Raw genomic sequence first — 17218 nt, 5'->3', positions numbered from 1 at the left:
ACATATATATGTAAATATATATATGCGTTAACATTGTATCAGTGTCTCAGAGAAGAAACCAGAGAGTAGCTGATGACTTTTTATTGTTGAACTCATGCAGAACACACAAATGTTGTTTTGCTTAGTTAATACTGAAGTAAAAATTTAAAAAAAAAATTAGATTGTTGATCGCTTCCAAAACAACTATAAAGAGGCATTCTGCAAGTTTTCCAGTAAAATTTTGTTTCTGCTCCTGTCATCAAGCTGGAAAGCCTAAGAACCTCAGAGAACATTTATTTCCTAGAGATTTTGTTCCTGTGACTAAATTCTGATTAACAGACCAGTCAAAATAGAACTATATGTTTTGATTAGTAGGATCTGCATTTAAGTTGTTAAAGGGCTAATTGTAAGTAGTAATAGAAGAGCTTTTTGCCCATGTGGGGTTACTATATTAATTCCTACAAGATATCAGAGCTAGTAACAGTTCACATAGGATGTTCTACATACCAAATAATTGGATGAAGATTCATGGCTATTGTGAGAAGGTTTCTGCCATTTTTCAGGGCCTGAACGCAGTGATTATCATACACATTTTATGCAAATCAATTCATACTGACTCTGAATTAGAATCTTTTATATCAAATAGCTGCCATAATGATAAACCTGGCCTTCTGTCCAACTGGCTATCTTAGCAAACTTGAAGATTACGTCATGCTTTGCCATATTTAAGCCCTTTAAGCAGTTTTCTAAAATATTATTTTGGGTAATTTGCCTTCTTTCATGTGTTATTTCTTCACCTCCAGTCTGGTAAAGAAGCTACCATTTCATTATGGTGGATGTGCACATGATACTACAGATTACGACAGGTCATAATTCTTAATGCTTTTCATGGATTGCTTTCACAGCATTACAAAAATGCTGTGTTATTTTTAACAGATGCAAGCTGACAGCAAAGACAGGGACACACAAAAAGCCGAGTAGAAGCTAGATCTCTTCCATGCCTTTCTCACTAGTTGAGAGATGGAAATGGTGAGACAAATGGAAAAGGAAAACAAGTGATAAAAACTAGGAAGATTTACATATTAATAAAGAATCTGTGGATTCATCTGGGTATCACAAGTTACTGCTTTTGACGAAGAGTTTCAGAGTAGCAGTTGGTTTCTCCTAGGTCCATCAAACTAGTGAAAATACATTCCTCTTGTTCGGGAACAGGAGTACGAATCAAGGGATGTCGTTATTATTCTTGTTTTTCTCAAACTTGATCTGTAGCCAAATTAGTCAAAACAATGTAGAATGGTGTCAAGATAACTGAGATGGATCATTTCTTGTTACCATAGTTATGTTAGCATGTTACAAAAAAGCAATTTGTAGTAGCCTGCTCTGCATGTAGTCAAGTCAAGATTATTTTAATTTTAGTCTGTGACATGAATAAACACATGCAGTCTGGTAGCTAGTCTGTATAAGGTTTGTAGTGTGCATTTTAATATAAAGATTTATTGCTTTTTCCTTCGTTTTTCATCCATTGGAGAGTGAAGTTGGTTTTATAAAGACCACGATTAGACTGGCAGATCTGATGTCACATTTGGATCTCGCACAGGCACAGTTTGAATTATTGGCACTATAGTGCAAAAATAAAGGTTATTTAGGATACAGAACAATGCACTGAGCCCTTAACATTTGAGCATTTTTCTAGTGAGTTTTGCCCTTTTAATTCTACATTCTGCAGCTGTAACTGATGTAAAGTCATGAAATGCTCCATGTGGAAGAAAATGGCAAGAAGAGTTTCTTCATTTGAGATGAAGAGAAATATTATTTCTTTTAAATTTTCATGGAAATCCAAAGAGATTATAGGCTCAGGATAGTTCTACCTGTAAGCTTTATCTGAAAGCGGAGAGAAGCTCCAAGGACAATGTAACTTTTCATGTCCTAACATACCTTCTTACACAGTTTTAGAAGAAATCAGATTTTCTTTTGCCCTCTTACATCTGGCTAATAGGAGTTTACCTGTTTAGTCCCTAAATGTTGTAACGAGTACTCATATCTTTTTTTTCTTTACTGTTGGTTGTAAAGAAATACCTTGAAAGGCCATGCTTGCTTTTATCTGTTCATTTTGCAGTTTTCCAGCACACACCATGATCAGGTTTCTTTATTATCTGTAGTGGCACACTGGTGCTCTCATGTTTGCCATTTTGTTGTTGAAATACAGGTTTGTCAAATCTCCTAAATTTAAAGTAAATTTAGATTTTTAGAGTAACTTCTGAGTGTTCTAGGTTGCTGAGGATGGAGGCAGAGCCAGCTGGCTGTGATTTGCATGAGAATTAATCATTGATATTTTCTCCTAGTGAAAATTGAGTGCCTCTCTTCCAGAGTGTAGTTCTAAAGCAATTGGTAGGAATGGGGACAACACAGTAGAATATACTTCTAAAACTTTTTTCTTAATTATATTGTGTTCCTTTTACTTGAATTCATTTGCTGCTTAAAATTCTTGATACCCATAATACAGTCCTGATTTAAAGTGTCCTATATTATAATGATAATACCATCTAGATTTTTAAGGTCTGAACTGGGAGCTGTGTATTTGAAATTCGATTCTTATCCTGAAAGACTTTTTGGCTTCTCAAGTATTGATGTTCAGAAATAAATTTTAAATTGCAAACTTGAATTTTTTACTTATCTCAAAACCTATTGTATTTCTGTAAAGGTTCCAGTCAAAGTATACATATAGCATTTATTACAGTCACTCAATATTCTTATCCCAAATGAAAGTTGATATGCTTTGATTTGTGTAAATCATTATTATTATCTTTATAGTCTTTTAAGAATATTGAGTTTTCTTGCAAATAAGTGACTTAGTTGAATTAGTCTCCAGAAAATCAATGCAGTCAACAAAAATCAATCCTCTCACTTTGATTAAGTCTTTCAAGCACTTTACTATGCATCCTTCTTTCATTCTTGTGTATTACTTTGAAGCTTCAAGCTATTGTCATCTTCTCTATGGCTGCTCAGAGTCACTTTTTCCTAAGTAATGTTTCTCAGGTGTTTACAATTGATCGATTTTCTTCTCAAAGCTAAGACAACATGCATTCATTCATTCAGTGTCAAAAACTTGTCTGCAGTAAGGCAATGAGAACTTTCCTGCTGTTTAGATTAGTTTTAAGGTTAGGATTTTAAGGCCTGTGTAGTTATTGAGTTTTGTGGAGAAGCTGCAGTGGAGTGTGGTGAGTTGAGCCCATAATTCTAGTGGCTTATGCTCATTTACTGACAGCTCTCTAGCTCCTCAGTAGCTGCAGCAGAAGCTCAGCAAGAAAAAAAAATGGAAACCTTAATGTATTGTATGTCTACTTGAATCCACCTGCCACAGCACATTTACATTATTGACTTGAAGACTTACTTCGTGATCCATTCTTCAGCTGTTCAGGTCCGGCATTTCAGAATAAAGTAAAATATAAAAAAAAAAAAAAAGCATTTCACTTGACAGGAAAATTATTGGAAGCATTAATTTTAAACATCTCAATTTATTAGACTAATTTGAAAGATTAAAATCTTAAAATTATACACTTTAGGTAGCTCTACAGAAAATATTATTTAAAACTTGTTGATTTTGATGAGCAGGCCTGTATCCTACTGAAACTTGGAACATAATCCCACTCTTGATTAATATCTAAATGCATTTCAGTGTTAACTGCTGTATTTACTTGACTTGGGAGAGCAGTGCTACTTTCAACAGAAAGATATGTGCAAAGGAGAGAAGTTTTGATGTACCATTTCAATGAATAGCAAATTATTGTTCCATAGATAATGTAAACATTAATAACTGTGAATGATTATGTTGTTCCTATGAATATTTGCTTGAAAGACATGCTGGACTTCCAAGCAATGTTGACTGTATTCTTTTCTTCCCTTGCTATGCCTTTTGATAGTTTCAAAGACAGCATGGAGAAATCATCAGCTTATTCTGACTGGTTAGTAAATAACAGCATTGCTGAACTCGTAGCTTCCACGGGTCTCCCCGTGAACATCAGTGATGCCTATCAGGATCCTCGCTTTGACGCTGAAGTAAGACATTTTTAGAAATGTAAATATGCATCATAATTTTGGCATTGCAACTAATATAACACAATTTTGTCGTTAGAGTCAAGTGGCTGTAAAATAGATTAATATTTTTTAAATTTATTTTTTCTATCCAGTATGCCCTCCTTCTGGTCTGCTGGCTTTGGCATGACTTTATACAGTAAACATAGGTAACTGAATTAGTGTATGACTTTAGGTAATTATTAAGCCAGTTCATTATTAATTTTTCTTCCATTTATAAGTGACACCTTCCTCTACCAAGTGCTTTGATACTTCTGCAAACTGACTTTTTATTGCTGAAGATTCCACTGTTGGTGCTCAGTGTTAGCAGAGCCGCTGTTGTTAGCTGTCGCAGTGACTGGGATTGGTGGGTTCCTATGAAAATTTAACTCTTAAATTCAGTTATTACAATTGTTTCTACAGACAGTCAAGCATAGTAAGAGGAACATACTGTGCCTTATGACTTAGATAAAATCAAACATACATACATGCTCAGTTTTCAATTCATTCACCAAGAATTTAATGCCAAAGTTCATTTTAAGTTATACATCTGAGGTAATTGTTCCCCCACTCCCATGGATTTTAGGTGATGATTTCACTGATGAATTCTTAGCATGGGCAAATAAGCAGTACTCTAGTTAAAACCTGAGTTATATCTCTTGATAGCTAGATCATAGTGATCCTATCCTGCCTCCAGTATATGAATTATTGCTGGCCTCTTCTATTACAGATTGCCTGTACCACTGGCAATTTTAGTAAGAGAACATCTGATCTCTTGTGAGTGGGCTCATCCTATTCTCTAGTATCTTTTGAAAAAATATTTTCTTTTCTTCAGATTTTGTGACAATGACCCTAAAGAATAAAGCTTATAAACTGTAGAAAAGAATCAGTGAGACTTATAAAAAATCGTAAAGTTTTATACTACCTTAGGTGGAAAGCATTAAATGAGGGAGAAAATTCTCTTCAGAGCTACAGGACCAATTAAACCTACATAGTAAATATCAAATCTTGGGTTTGACCCTATCCTTCTTCTTCTTAACTTTCACTTTGCATAATTCCCTACTTACTCTTGCCTTTCTTCTGAAAATGTGGGTTTCCTGTAAACTCCATGTTAGAGATGCTTTACTAAATAAAATATCAGTTTGGCAACTGGGAAGTTAAATATGCTCTAAGGCATATTTATTTGGTAGAGGTTGTCTCTACTAATCCACCAGTGTAAGTAATCCAGGAATTGTCAGGACATTCCCTCAGTTGCAGTTTGTCTTTAATTCCAAATCAAAGTCATATAGTGTAAGCTTTCTGTGGCAAAGATGGCAAAGTTTGTATTTTCTTTGGCAATTTTTAGAATAACTCTTATGATTTTTGGTTAATCTTACTGTGAGTGAAGTTTCAGCAGAATTTTTTTCTGAAAGAGAGCTTATCTATATGGAATAACATCTGTAGATGTAAACTTACTCCTTCATGTTTCTGTTACTAGAATGTAGAAGGCTGCAAATGGAACCTGCTGCTAATGGAAGTTCTCATTTCTATGTTTTAGGCTGACCAGATTTCTGGCTTTCACATAAGGTCTGTTCTATGTGTTCCTATATGGAATAGCAACCACCAAATAATTGGTAAGACCTTCATTATAGCTACATTGTATTTGTCCTAATGTAAATTTAATTCTGTCTTTTTAATTCTATGTTCCTTTTTCTTCTTTTTCCCAGCTGAATATTGTTAAGAAGTTAGAGTACCTAGGATGCATGCTGAGTATCCAAGAATAGATGTTTTGACTTGGATACTGTATGGATTTTTTAATATTTACCATTGTGTCACTGTTAATTTATATATTGTATTGAAACTTGAGTAATGAGTTGAAAACAGAAATTCGAACAATATTAGTGAAAACTATTTGGATATGCTGTGATACATTTCTTGAGTCGCCTTTTTTTTTTTCACACAACTCGGACAAGCAAAGTGGCCATTTCCCTCTTTAATGATAAACTACACAGTCAGGGAAGACTTACCAGAGAGCCTGTGGCAGCCGTTGGAGCTGCCTGTGTCAGTCGTGTGTTCTGGATCACGACGTGACAGGGTTTTATTGCTTGTTTGATTGGGTGCTACCCAGCTATGATACACCTGCAATTTGCCCTGCGTTATGACCTGCTTTTGGCACAAAGAGTGCTGTTTGTAAGTAACAGTGCCAGATTCCTCTGTTAACTTTCCACAGAAGAATTGCAGGCAAAGCAATAGAAGTTTAAATCATTAGGGCAAGGCTTATATCCCTGTCTATTGTGGCTGTCAGTGAGAGCTGAGATCATGTAGCACATTGCTGAAGGCACTTGGTGCCACGAAGGATCAGGATCTTTGAGTTTATTCAGCAGAGGTGATGTGGGAATTGAGTGTTTTCAAAATGTGGCTCATTGTTTGTTGTGAAGTGTGTATTACCTTAAAGTAGAAAGAAACTGAAACCTTGACTGCTGACAGCTCTTACAGTATTTTCCTAAGGGCCTATTGTAGATAAATTAAATAGAAGTGGTTTGTTGCAGTAGAACTCAGTATTAGTTCAGCTAGAGCCAAGGGCTTTGAGCACTTTTTCTTTTTCAAGTGCTTTAAGGAAATAATTTTTTTCATTGGTTCAATAAATTTATGGACCAATCATGAAAAAAAAAAAACAAAACAGCTTACATACCCAGGTGATGTTAAGCCAACTAAGATTTTAAGGATGCAGGTACTGACTCAGCAAACTGTAATAGTAGCTCCAAATTGCTAGGACAACTTTACATGATTGCTGTCAGCAAAGCACTCGAGTTCTTTCCCAAATTGCTCTTTAACTTTTTGTGAAAAGCATTGTGAGCAACTTAGATTTGCAATATTATACTTGGAGAGTAAAGAGTAACAGCTGTAAGTAATAAACTGAGTCCTGGTGTCCCAACAATCAGACTTTTGCATGTTTATGTCTCGTTAATGATTTTCAGAATAAGTATCTGCAGTTTTGCTTTTCAGTTCAAAAGATATATTTTAAATGTTGCCAACAAATAAAATGTTCTACATTGTGAATTAATAAATGAAGATTATAATTCATATTAACTCTTTCTAAAGGGGTAGCTCAAGTGTTGAACAGGCTTGATGGGAAACCCTTTGATGATGCTGACCAGCGCCTATTTGAAGTAAGAGGCATTCAGTTTTATAGCAATAAGAAACCTCTTTTTTAGCAGAATTTGTTATTTTTGGATAATGCTGCTGCAGGCTACTCTAGGGAGGGACAGAGAATATATTGTCTGTATTTGTGGTTTGACATTAATTCTTAGAACTCTTCACTTAAGGTTGGATCCTAACTAAAACAATTTTATTGCATCTAATCTTTCTCATCTTATTGAGGCCAGTGACTTACCTACAATCTCAAGGTAACCTGTATAAGCATGATTATTCCTCATATTTCCATGCAATCCCTTTTCATGATTAAGCTAGCATTCATCTTTGTGTATGTATTATAATTGACTTATCATTTACTTTCTTTTCTTTTTAATCTATTTTATTTTAGGCTTTTGTTATTTTTTGTGGCCTGGGCATCAACAACACAATTATGTATGACCAAGTGAAGAAATCCTGGGCAAAACAGTCTGTGGCTCTTGACGTATGTGTACAACTTAATGAAACCTTTTCTTGCTCATAAGTGTTACGTGTAACCACTATGTCAGCACCTACCACTTCTAAATTTATTGTGGTTGGCATAGTTTTCTATATCTACCTCTGTGCACCTCAGACTGTTGTCTTATTAAGGTAATGCTGAAGGGTATACTTAACTGTGGAGCTCATGAACAGTGAAAGTAATTTTGAACCTGGATATCTCATTTGATGCCTGTTTTTTGCCTTAGAAGGAGGGAGAGTGATGAAGGAGAATCTAATTTCCTATAGAGATGCAAGTGTAGGAATTAATCTAGGTGTTATATGTATTTTGCTATCCGTTAGTAACTGAGAATTCCTTAGAATTTGGTATTTTAGATAGCTTGTTCTTCTAGTGCTATAAAGTGTAAGTAAAGCATACTGTGAACAGGACAAAGTTTGAAAAAAGTGTTCACCATCATAGAGTTTTTTAGTATGAAAAGCAACATCTATGGAACCCTCACCAGATACATGTTTTGCTAGAATAAAGTCAAAGCAGAATCACTGGGAATTCAGTAAGAGCTCTGCTTTGGGTCCAAGCCAATACATAATGCAAGATCCTGGCATTCCAACATGTCACATTTTTCTATAAAACCCATGTAGAATAGCTGAAGGAATGGAAAGCTTTCTCTTGTTTTTGCTCACTGCCTTTGTAAGGATTTCTTTGCCTATTTCTGTCCCTCTCCTCCTTTCTCTACTCCCCCCCAAATCATGAACAATGAAATCTATCAGCTCCTGTAAAACAAACTCTAAAATAAGAATGTTTAAAAAAATTGTTATTTAAATTTCTGTGACCTGATTCAACAATAAAACACTACATTATATTCTGGAAATTTTAAACGTAATCATTAAAAACAGTCTTGGTGAGAACAAAGCTTGGAATTTTGAGGATAGCTTTATGTTATTCCTACTGAAACAATAATTAAGAGTGTTTTGAAATAAATCTTGTAAAAAGCATTATGCAAGGCTGATTAATCTTGAAGCATTCCTCCAATGAAATGTTAACGACATTACGATTTCAGTATTATTTTAAATTTTATATGTGATGAGAAGAAAATTATATAGCTGTCCTTGATGTGTGTACCTTTTAACTGTGTAACTCGTTTGAGTATGTACAATACCCACCGTTACAATAAGAACCATAGAAATAGCATTGGCCTTGGTGGGATATGAATTTCTCTCTGTTAAACACCAAAACAAATTGTATTGCTATGATGATGGCATAATTTTTTTTTTCTTTAGTATTAGAGATATTTATCTATGTATTGGGAATCTTTCCTGGAAAGCATGTAGGCATGTTAAGGCTTTTTGAAGTCAATAGGACTGTATACATTAGAAAACGCTCTAAGCATAAGTGATGCTTTTTATTAATGCTGTATAATGCATTCACTTAGGAGGAAAAGTTTAAAACTTTCCTTTTCAGTTCTCCTGTAAGACTCCTTATTCTTTAGATATCACGGCCATGAATTACCATAAACTGTCATATGCCCCAGATACTCATGAAAAATAACACCTTAGAATGAGTACTCTTCCTGGCAAGAAAAACAAGCAGTGCCAGATATCACACTCAGAAGCGCAGGAGTGAAAGTTAACATAGAAGTTTCTTACTTACTACTGAAATCAAGGAAATTTGAATTTATTGATTTAAAATACAGCTTCTTTTTTTTTTTTAGTCTATAAAAGACTAGTAGCTATATAGCTTGAATGTAGATAGTAGGTTTCATAAATGGCCACTGTGCTTCAGTGAAGAGTAACTCTTTCTATAGAAGAGCAACAACTCTTAATATTTGTGTAAGGTGAATGAAGATACAGCAGAAAAGTACCGAACAAAAGAATGGCATATGCTGAAGGACTGTGAATCTGTTTTTCAGTAACAGAACATTTTATTAGTGTTTATGTATTTAGCTAGGATGGCAATGAGTGGCATTTGAAAATGACATTGATATCAGATGTAAAATAAATCAATTTTATATATACCCTAATAAGATTCTTATCTAGATATACAGATACTGTTTTTTTATATAGAATTCTCATAAGATTCACTAATAAACAGAAGACCAAAATGTAAATAAATTATGGGCAGAGTTTGACAGTAGGATACCATATGATTCAAAACCAGGCCAAATACTGTTTTATATATTAAGAATGAAAAAAATTGAAAATTATTAAAAGATTAAAATAATCAATGTTAGGGACAACTGTAAAAATCTATAGGGATATAATAAATGCAGAAAGGAGAAGCTTGCTGAGAATTCTGGTATTGCATATATTCTGTCATAGCAGAAGACAATTTTACTAATTTTATAGATTTCTGAGAGAACCTACAGTACAATTGGACAGAAAAATAGGTTCTGAGGAAGGACATGATGTATAGTTAATAGAAAGTAAAACATGGGACAGAACAAGTGAATTGGTGTTTGTTATTTAATCTGTTATAGTGCAGGAATGATTTCCTGTTACTGTAAAAGATGGCACCTCTAAAACTGATATGAGTAAATACATCTTGGGACTTACTGCCACAAGGTATTGCAAGCCAAGAGCGTTTGAGATAGAGTATAGGTATTTGTATGAGTAACAGAGTCACTCATAGATGAAAAAAGTTTCAAAATGAGAAATATATATCAAAGCTTTAGCACATAATCAGGTGTGCTCTGTGGTGAGGAGGACCTGTCCTCACTAGGGGTGTTCTGGCCCTGTGAGTTCCCTCATGGACCAGCGCCTTGTCCCAGGCACAGACTTTGGTGGGTCCAGTACACAGGATGGCTCTTGCACCTTCTGGAGTGCTTGCTGGGTGTTAGTATCATCATGTAAGGATACTCCTTATGCATTCCATGTAAGTGTATGCATACCTCCAGGTAGTAAGAAGGAGTGTGCAGTAAGTACTTTGTGCATTTTATTTGATGTTTTCATCTACAAAATGGTATTGAAGAGAATGTCAGGCACAGTGTAGAGGTGCTAGTTTGCGTGCACTGATGTGCCACTAGCAAAGACATTAAAACTTTACAGACTAGCAAAAGGCATTATTTAAAGTCTATAAATCTACTATTTTTTTTACATTTTTTTTTCTTTTTTAATTGTAGAACTCCAGGAAAATAATGTGGGAACTCTTATAGTATTAAATTACTTACTGTCTGTGATGTCCTATAAAATTCCCTGCAACATAAGTGCCAAATGTGTACCAATAACTTGCAATTAGTTATTATATGCTGACATTCAGAACTGAATTACCATTCATAAATATTAAACTTGTTTTAAACATCATTGATTAGAATGTAGTAGAGAGCCCTATTATTTCTACATGTCAAGTCTACAAAAATGGCTTTTTATCTTTTGTTCTGGAGCAGGTGTTATCTTATCATGCAACATGTTCGAAGGCAGAAGTAGATAAATTTAAGGTAAGTGTTTCAGTTTTTAGTTATTTATGAAAATGTAACAGTGAATTAAAATGGATGTAGATTAACTGAGAGGAAAGTTTTACATCAAAAGCGGAAAATCATAATTAACAATGACTTATGAAGGACCTGATGCTAGGCAGGAAAGATGGACAAAAGTCCATCAAAGGATAAAGAGGATGGGTTTGGTGGCGTCCTGAGCAAGAACCACCATAAGAAAGTCATACCACAGTGGGAGGTGAGAAAGAGACCAAAGAAAATGAGAGGAACTTGAGACTTTACATGCTTCTAAAGTGGAAGCTGTCCTGTGTTTACTACAAAAGCAGAGCATTCACTATTGAGATAGTGCAGAGGCTCAGAAGGCTGGATGTGAAGGTGAGAAATCCTCTTCTAACTTCTGTAAGTGCCTTGGGCAGAACTGTAAAGTGATGTTTGCTGAACACAGTATTGCTAGGGACCAGAAATTATGTGTTCTGACTGAATCCTGCCTTGCCAAGGCATAGAGGGTAAGGGTAATGGTGACCTTGCCAGCACTCTGGACCCATTTTTGTGATAGGCTTTGTTTGTCCTTTTCCACTTGAGGAGACCCTAGGGAAACTTGGTGGTGCTTTCCTTGGCTATGAGGAGTCAGTGTTGTAGAGGGCTTCTTGGAGCTGTGTGGGAGGCTCTCATGATGAGGCTCTCAGTGTTGGTCTCCTATACACAAAGTGCATTGGAGACTGTAGCTCATAGCAATTACATTTAATTCTTAAAAGATACCAGTTCCTGATAAAATGAGCACCAGGTAGACTTTGTTAGTGCTTTACACCACCGGTTTTAAACAAAACGAAAAAACAAAGCCCCAGAGATGACCAGCATGCCTTGTGGGCCTTCAACAGAGTGCTCATCCCCAGAGACAACCATCCATCTGTGGGATGAAATTTCTCCCATCTTCCCCCTTGCAGAGCTCTGGCAGCCAGCCTCCCTGCCACCATCTCCTGGGGCATCCTACCCTGAAATCACCATTTTTTTTCTCTGTTTGTTATATTGTTATATTTTGTATAAGCCCTTTGTTATATTAGGGTCATTTTCTAGGCTTGACTGGCTAATAAACAATTCCCCCCTCTGGGGGTGTCTGGGGCTAAAACTGTCCCCTCTCCCTTTGGTGATTTATTGGCAAACGTCAGAAGGAATGTCTGTTAGGATTTACCCAGTGGTCTGGTGCAGTCAGAACAGTAGCAAACAAATATAATAGAAACATCTAAATGAGAGCAATGCTCACTGCTGGCTCTTGACTGATACGGAACCTGTCAGTAATTAATGACTTTGGAGTGACAATACATTTGAGTTGACAACTTCTCAACATATTGCCCCAAACATACTGTAACCAGAACCCAGCAGGTTGGAAATAATTAGATATTATTTGTCCTAGTTCACATTGTTGATCAAAAATTCCATCTTTGTCATCTTTTTTCTTTATATTCATAATAAAATGATTTTCCATTAATTTTTATTTGCCTAAGATCTCAACAATATTCTAATATAAAGCAAAAATTGCAAGTGTACTTGAAGTTTATTTTTCCTCTAGCTTTTACCAGTGGATTGATTTTACTGCATTACAGACAGCTTAACAAGACTGGTTAAAGTTGATTTTTCTTTTTACTTGAAGTTTTGTCAATAATATCCTACTGTTATTGGATGAATTCACAAACATACCTGGTAAGAATTAAATGTAATCACTGTGAGTGTGTTTTGTAAAAATATATATATCTTTATTTATCTCTGTTGCTAGTAATTCTGGCTAAGCATTAATGAAACAACAAAAAAAAATCACCCTAGTAAGAAACCCACCCTTAAGAAATTAAATAACCCTCTCCAGATGCTAGGATGGGAAAAGGTGCAGAGGACCAGTGGTGGTGGAGCTGGAAAATACAGAGCGAAGTTCACAGTATGGAGCAATGAAATGTGAGTGTATGCTAGCAGACCATGTCGTGGAGTTGGCCTGTTCCATACCTGGTTTCTACACTTGTCTATAAACTAAGCAGCAATATAGATACACATTGAATAGGGTTTTTGCAGATTTTTGAAGAGATTCCACTTCAGGTGTTACTAGAATATAGTTTTCACTAATAGAAATCTGAAAGCCAGGTTTAAAAATGTTTATATATTTAGAAACAGTTCTATTAATGAATGGATGGGGGTTTCTGTTTCTCAGAAGAGAATCCAATTATGCAAATCATTACTGTAAAAAATCGTGTCACCAGTCCTTTCTATTATTTGCATTAAAGATTTGGGAATTTGTTAGCAGGTATGGTAGCAAGGCACGCATTTCTCTGGAGGCCAGTGTGAGCAGGGTGGGCCTGGGGCTCAGACACTGCTCAGGCAGGTGCAGCTCTGCTGAACTGGGTGGAGCCACCCACTCCATCTGCTGCCTGCGCCCCGGGCAAGTGAGCATGGAACGTTCACACCCTTAACCTGGTGAGCTTGTTTTAGCAACAAGAGAGGGAGCTATAGCCCTCCAGGTAGACACAAGGTGAAGTGAAGAGATCTGCATTCAGAGGCTGAGTAAATCCCTTAGTCTTCGTAGGTGATTGTCTGGCCCTGGGGGAGGTAATGGGAGGTTGGTTTGTCCTTGATTTCAGCAGGATGTGTCTGTCTTTGGATTTGTTTGACATTTGTAAAATTGCATAGTAGCATTTCCTCTGCCACCTTCCATCCACTTATTCGTGGCAGTCAGTCATTTGTATTGTGTTTTCTGATAGAACACCTTGGAAAAAAAATTAAAATTTAAGATCCATTTTCCTCTTTTTATACCAGTTTAAAATGTAGGTTAAGTGAAGGCTTGAGTTGTCACAAAACGTAAAATGCATTGTTTCTCCTGAAAACAGCTAGGCTTTTAAAATGGGGAAAGACATATAGAAGCTTAATTGATAGTTTCAATAACAGGCAATTGAATCAGAATTAATTATTAATCAGAATTAATTGGGGGATATCTGCCGTTATTCCTGTATTTGGGATATCTGCCACTAGAACTTCCAGGTTCTAAGAAAGAGGATGTGGGTTTTTTTGTAAATAATTTATAGGATTAAAAAAAAAGCCACTAAAATATACAATTTATAGTACCTATTGTACATAGACTCTCCATTTCCAGATTATTTCACATATATTTGCTACTAAATATTTTTCAACTTTGACTTTTTTTAAAACTTAGATTATGATGGCTTCAAAAAAATCAAGTACCGCTAAGTTCATATAAATGGCATAATATATTTTAGACTTTCTGATATATGCTGCATTACTGCGATATGTAGATATCTGATACCATTGCTCTAGATACAGGGATCAAAATGAAACTTTACTTTTCAGGGGAGCTTGCAAGTTAAAAAAACCACACCTTGAGTGTAAACATTTCTTGCATATCTGAAAACGTCTGTCTGAAGTCTTGAGCCTGATTTATCACAATGCTTCTCCTCATTTGCATCTACATAACTACACTAAATTAAACCTGAAATGTGGCAGGATAAGCTCAAGTAATGCACCAATGAATCATATCCATATTGACATCCTTTTTTTTTTTTTAGAAGTTAGAAATAGGTATGATTTTAAAAACTGCCACGACTCAGTTCTCTCTTGTATTTTAGACTTGAGACTATTCCATTATTTCCATTGTTTACTAGTACTAGTGTTTAGCTAAAAGCATTTGTATTATTGGCACAGAATGTAAGACTAGTGAAGTCTGATTAATCTAAGATGGATGCTATCGTATAGCATTGCCTTGTAGTGCCAAGTTTCTTCTCACTGAAATGCAGACTCCCCAGGCCTAAAAACAGCTCTTTTAGACAAATATAGAAAGCCAAGATACATGAGTAAAGAGTGCAGAATTGTGTCTAGGACAGGATACTTATGGCAAGAGTGACTTCTGAGAGAGTAATGAACAAGTCCTGTGACTTAGCAAGCAGTCCCACAAACACGCATCATCTTTAAATTTAACCAGTGTAGTTTCCAAAGAGAGTATGAAAACACTGTCCTATATATGGGTAATATACAAGAAGCTATTTTTAAAAAGCTAACCTAATTGTGCAGCTGTGAATGGTATCAGCCAGATCAATATTTAATGACTGTGATGCATTATTTATAGCCTTGTGAGAGATTCCCTTTTTTAGGTCAAACAGCACACAGGAGAGCTGCACAATGGAAAATAATGTATCGCTTGCTTTGCAGAATCTTCGATTCAAACTGTAGCATGAATAACAATACCTGTATTTCTCAATTCCACAGCCAGAGGTATGGCTAAATAAGACCCACCTCCACATAGGGAGGCTTTGGTATCTCTCTTAAAACCACGGACATTATACTAAATAATGATGGAAAGGGCTGAATGAAAAAGGAAGCAATTTTTAGAACTGCTACTGTATATGACAATGTAAACTGCTGAATCCATGAAAGATGATGGATTTAAGTGAATTTGATAATTGGAGTATGTTACATGTATGATATAAAATTATTTTATTCATATCTTATGCTGTTACAATTTTGTATCCACCCTTGAATACGTAACAGTGGGCAACACAATCAGAAATTGAATTTTATCTAATAGCAGCATTTCCAGGCTATGTTATTCTCTGCTGTGACGCTATCTTTCAATTTAGAACTATTTTAGTTACTTTTCTGTTCTGGAAATTAAATCATTTGTAATGGTTTATAATAATTACATTATAGTCTTCCTCAGTAATTAAATTGCATAAAGGCAATCTGACCTTTGTGTTTTGGATCCCTTACAAAATTTGCCATTTAAATATGTGTAGTGAGAAGATGAGTTTTTTAGGCTTTGATGACACTGTTGTTTCAATCTGTTCAGCAACCACGGTTTACCAAGGCCTGAAGTCATATAATCACACTTTAAAGTCAGTATTGCAAGCCATGGTCCCAGCCATGCATATAGTGAAACTTACAGCTCTTTAGAGACCTACAATTCTATTAAGTGCTGGGAGTTATTCCCATGTTTAAGTGTTTTTCAGATTGTGCTCCAAGGCTAGTCACACACATACTCTCTTGGACTCATCTTTGGCTGTTGCAGGAGGGTCTGTGCTGGCACTGAGCTTTTCCTCGGTGCTACTCCTGCTGCTCAAGTAGCACAGCGAGAGGCAACAATGGGGAAAAAAAAAAAGAGGAACCTTGAGGGTATACAGGGCTTAAGTGTTAATATTGACCTGTGTTCCCTTTTTCCCTTTTGAGAAATGCACGTGTGCACAAGATGTAAAACAGAGCTTATTTTCTTTGCTTTTCTACATGCACTGCCCACATAAGACAAGACCTAAAGCACATTGTTAAGAGTTCCATAATTCATGAAACAGGTCTTTATTGTCTTACATGATTTCACGCACTTTTACATGTGCCTATGCCTTCAGTTGTCATGGAAACAAGAAGTGGGGAACATATTGCACACACTGAAAATTATTAAAAATAATAAATAATGATTAAAGATAAAATAGTAGGGGGTTTATACTAATTTCGGTAATGTGAGGCTGTCATCACTTGACATCAGGATAGCGTTCTGTAGTTCAAAGATACAACTAAAAAATCTTTTCCATTTCAGTGTTGAGAGGAAATAGCATGGAGAAAAGGAGTAGGGAGAGATCGTTCATGGTCTTTTCTCGTACAGTGTTTAGGTTTAGGGGCGTCAATTATCAGGGTACAGATTTGAATCCGACTAAAAATCTCTCTTCAGTAAACTTGAAGTATATGACCTCTTCCTGTAGATGTTAATGAGCTAAAAATAATGAATTAACAGAAGGAAAAGGCAAATTTGGACTGTTATATGAAGACAGTCATCCCTGGCTCAGGAAATCTCTGAAGTGCCGCTTGCTAGAGCTTAGAAGTGTGCACCAAGGAACTATGTTTTCTTAGTTCAGATAGTCTTCCCTGCTCTTGGTTGCTCACAAAAGCTAGAGTACAGGGCTTAGAAGAGCCTTTGGTTTGACACAGCTATTGTGTTATTTATCCATGCCTTCCAACAGTACAGCTTGGGCAAAAAAAAAAAAAGAAAGAAAGAAAGAAAGAGCATTCTTTGCATCGCTTTTTATCACCCAGAAAAGAGACTGTGCCTTCCATGTTTAAAATTAAATGTGCGTTGACTTGATCATTACTGCCAT

The 17218-nt window shown here is 35.7% G+C and overlaps 1 protein-coding gene across 1 annotated transcript in view; it reads left to right on the top strand.

The window, feature by feature from the left end:
• The first annotated feature begins 3885 nt into the window (after window positions 1-3885).
• The window catches only part of PDE11A (phosphodiesterase 11A), a 63142-nt gene continuing 49809 nt past the window's right edge, over window positions 3886-17218 (top strand). The window contains exons 1-5 of the mRNA XM_008946438.1: window positions 3886-4035; window positions 5588-5663; window positions 7132-7199; window positions 7574-7666; window positions 11040-11090. Coding sequence (XP_008944686.1) covers window positions 3886-4035; window positions 5588-5663; window positions 7132-7199; window positions 7574-7666; window positions 11040-11090 — 438 coding nt within the window. The remainder of the gene's footprint in view (window positions 4036-5587; window positions 5664-7131; window positions 7200-7573; window positions 7667-11039; window positions 11091-17218) is intronic.

This window comes from Merops nubicus, unplaced genomic scaffold (genome assembly GCF_000691845.1).
Source record: "Merops nubicus isolate BGI_N331 unplaced genomic scaffold, ASM69184v1 scaffold51518, whole genome shotgun sequence".
Taxonomy (NCBI): domain Eukaryota; kingdom Metazoa; phylum Chordata; class Aves; order Coraciiformes; family Meropidae; genus Merops; species Merops nubicus.
The sequence above is the reverse complement of the archived record's forward strand: the minus strand, read 5'-3'. Positions and strand labels throughout refer to the sequence as shown.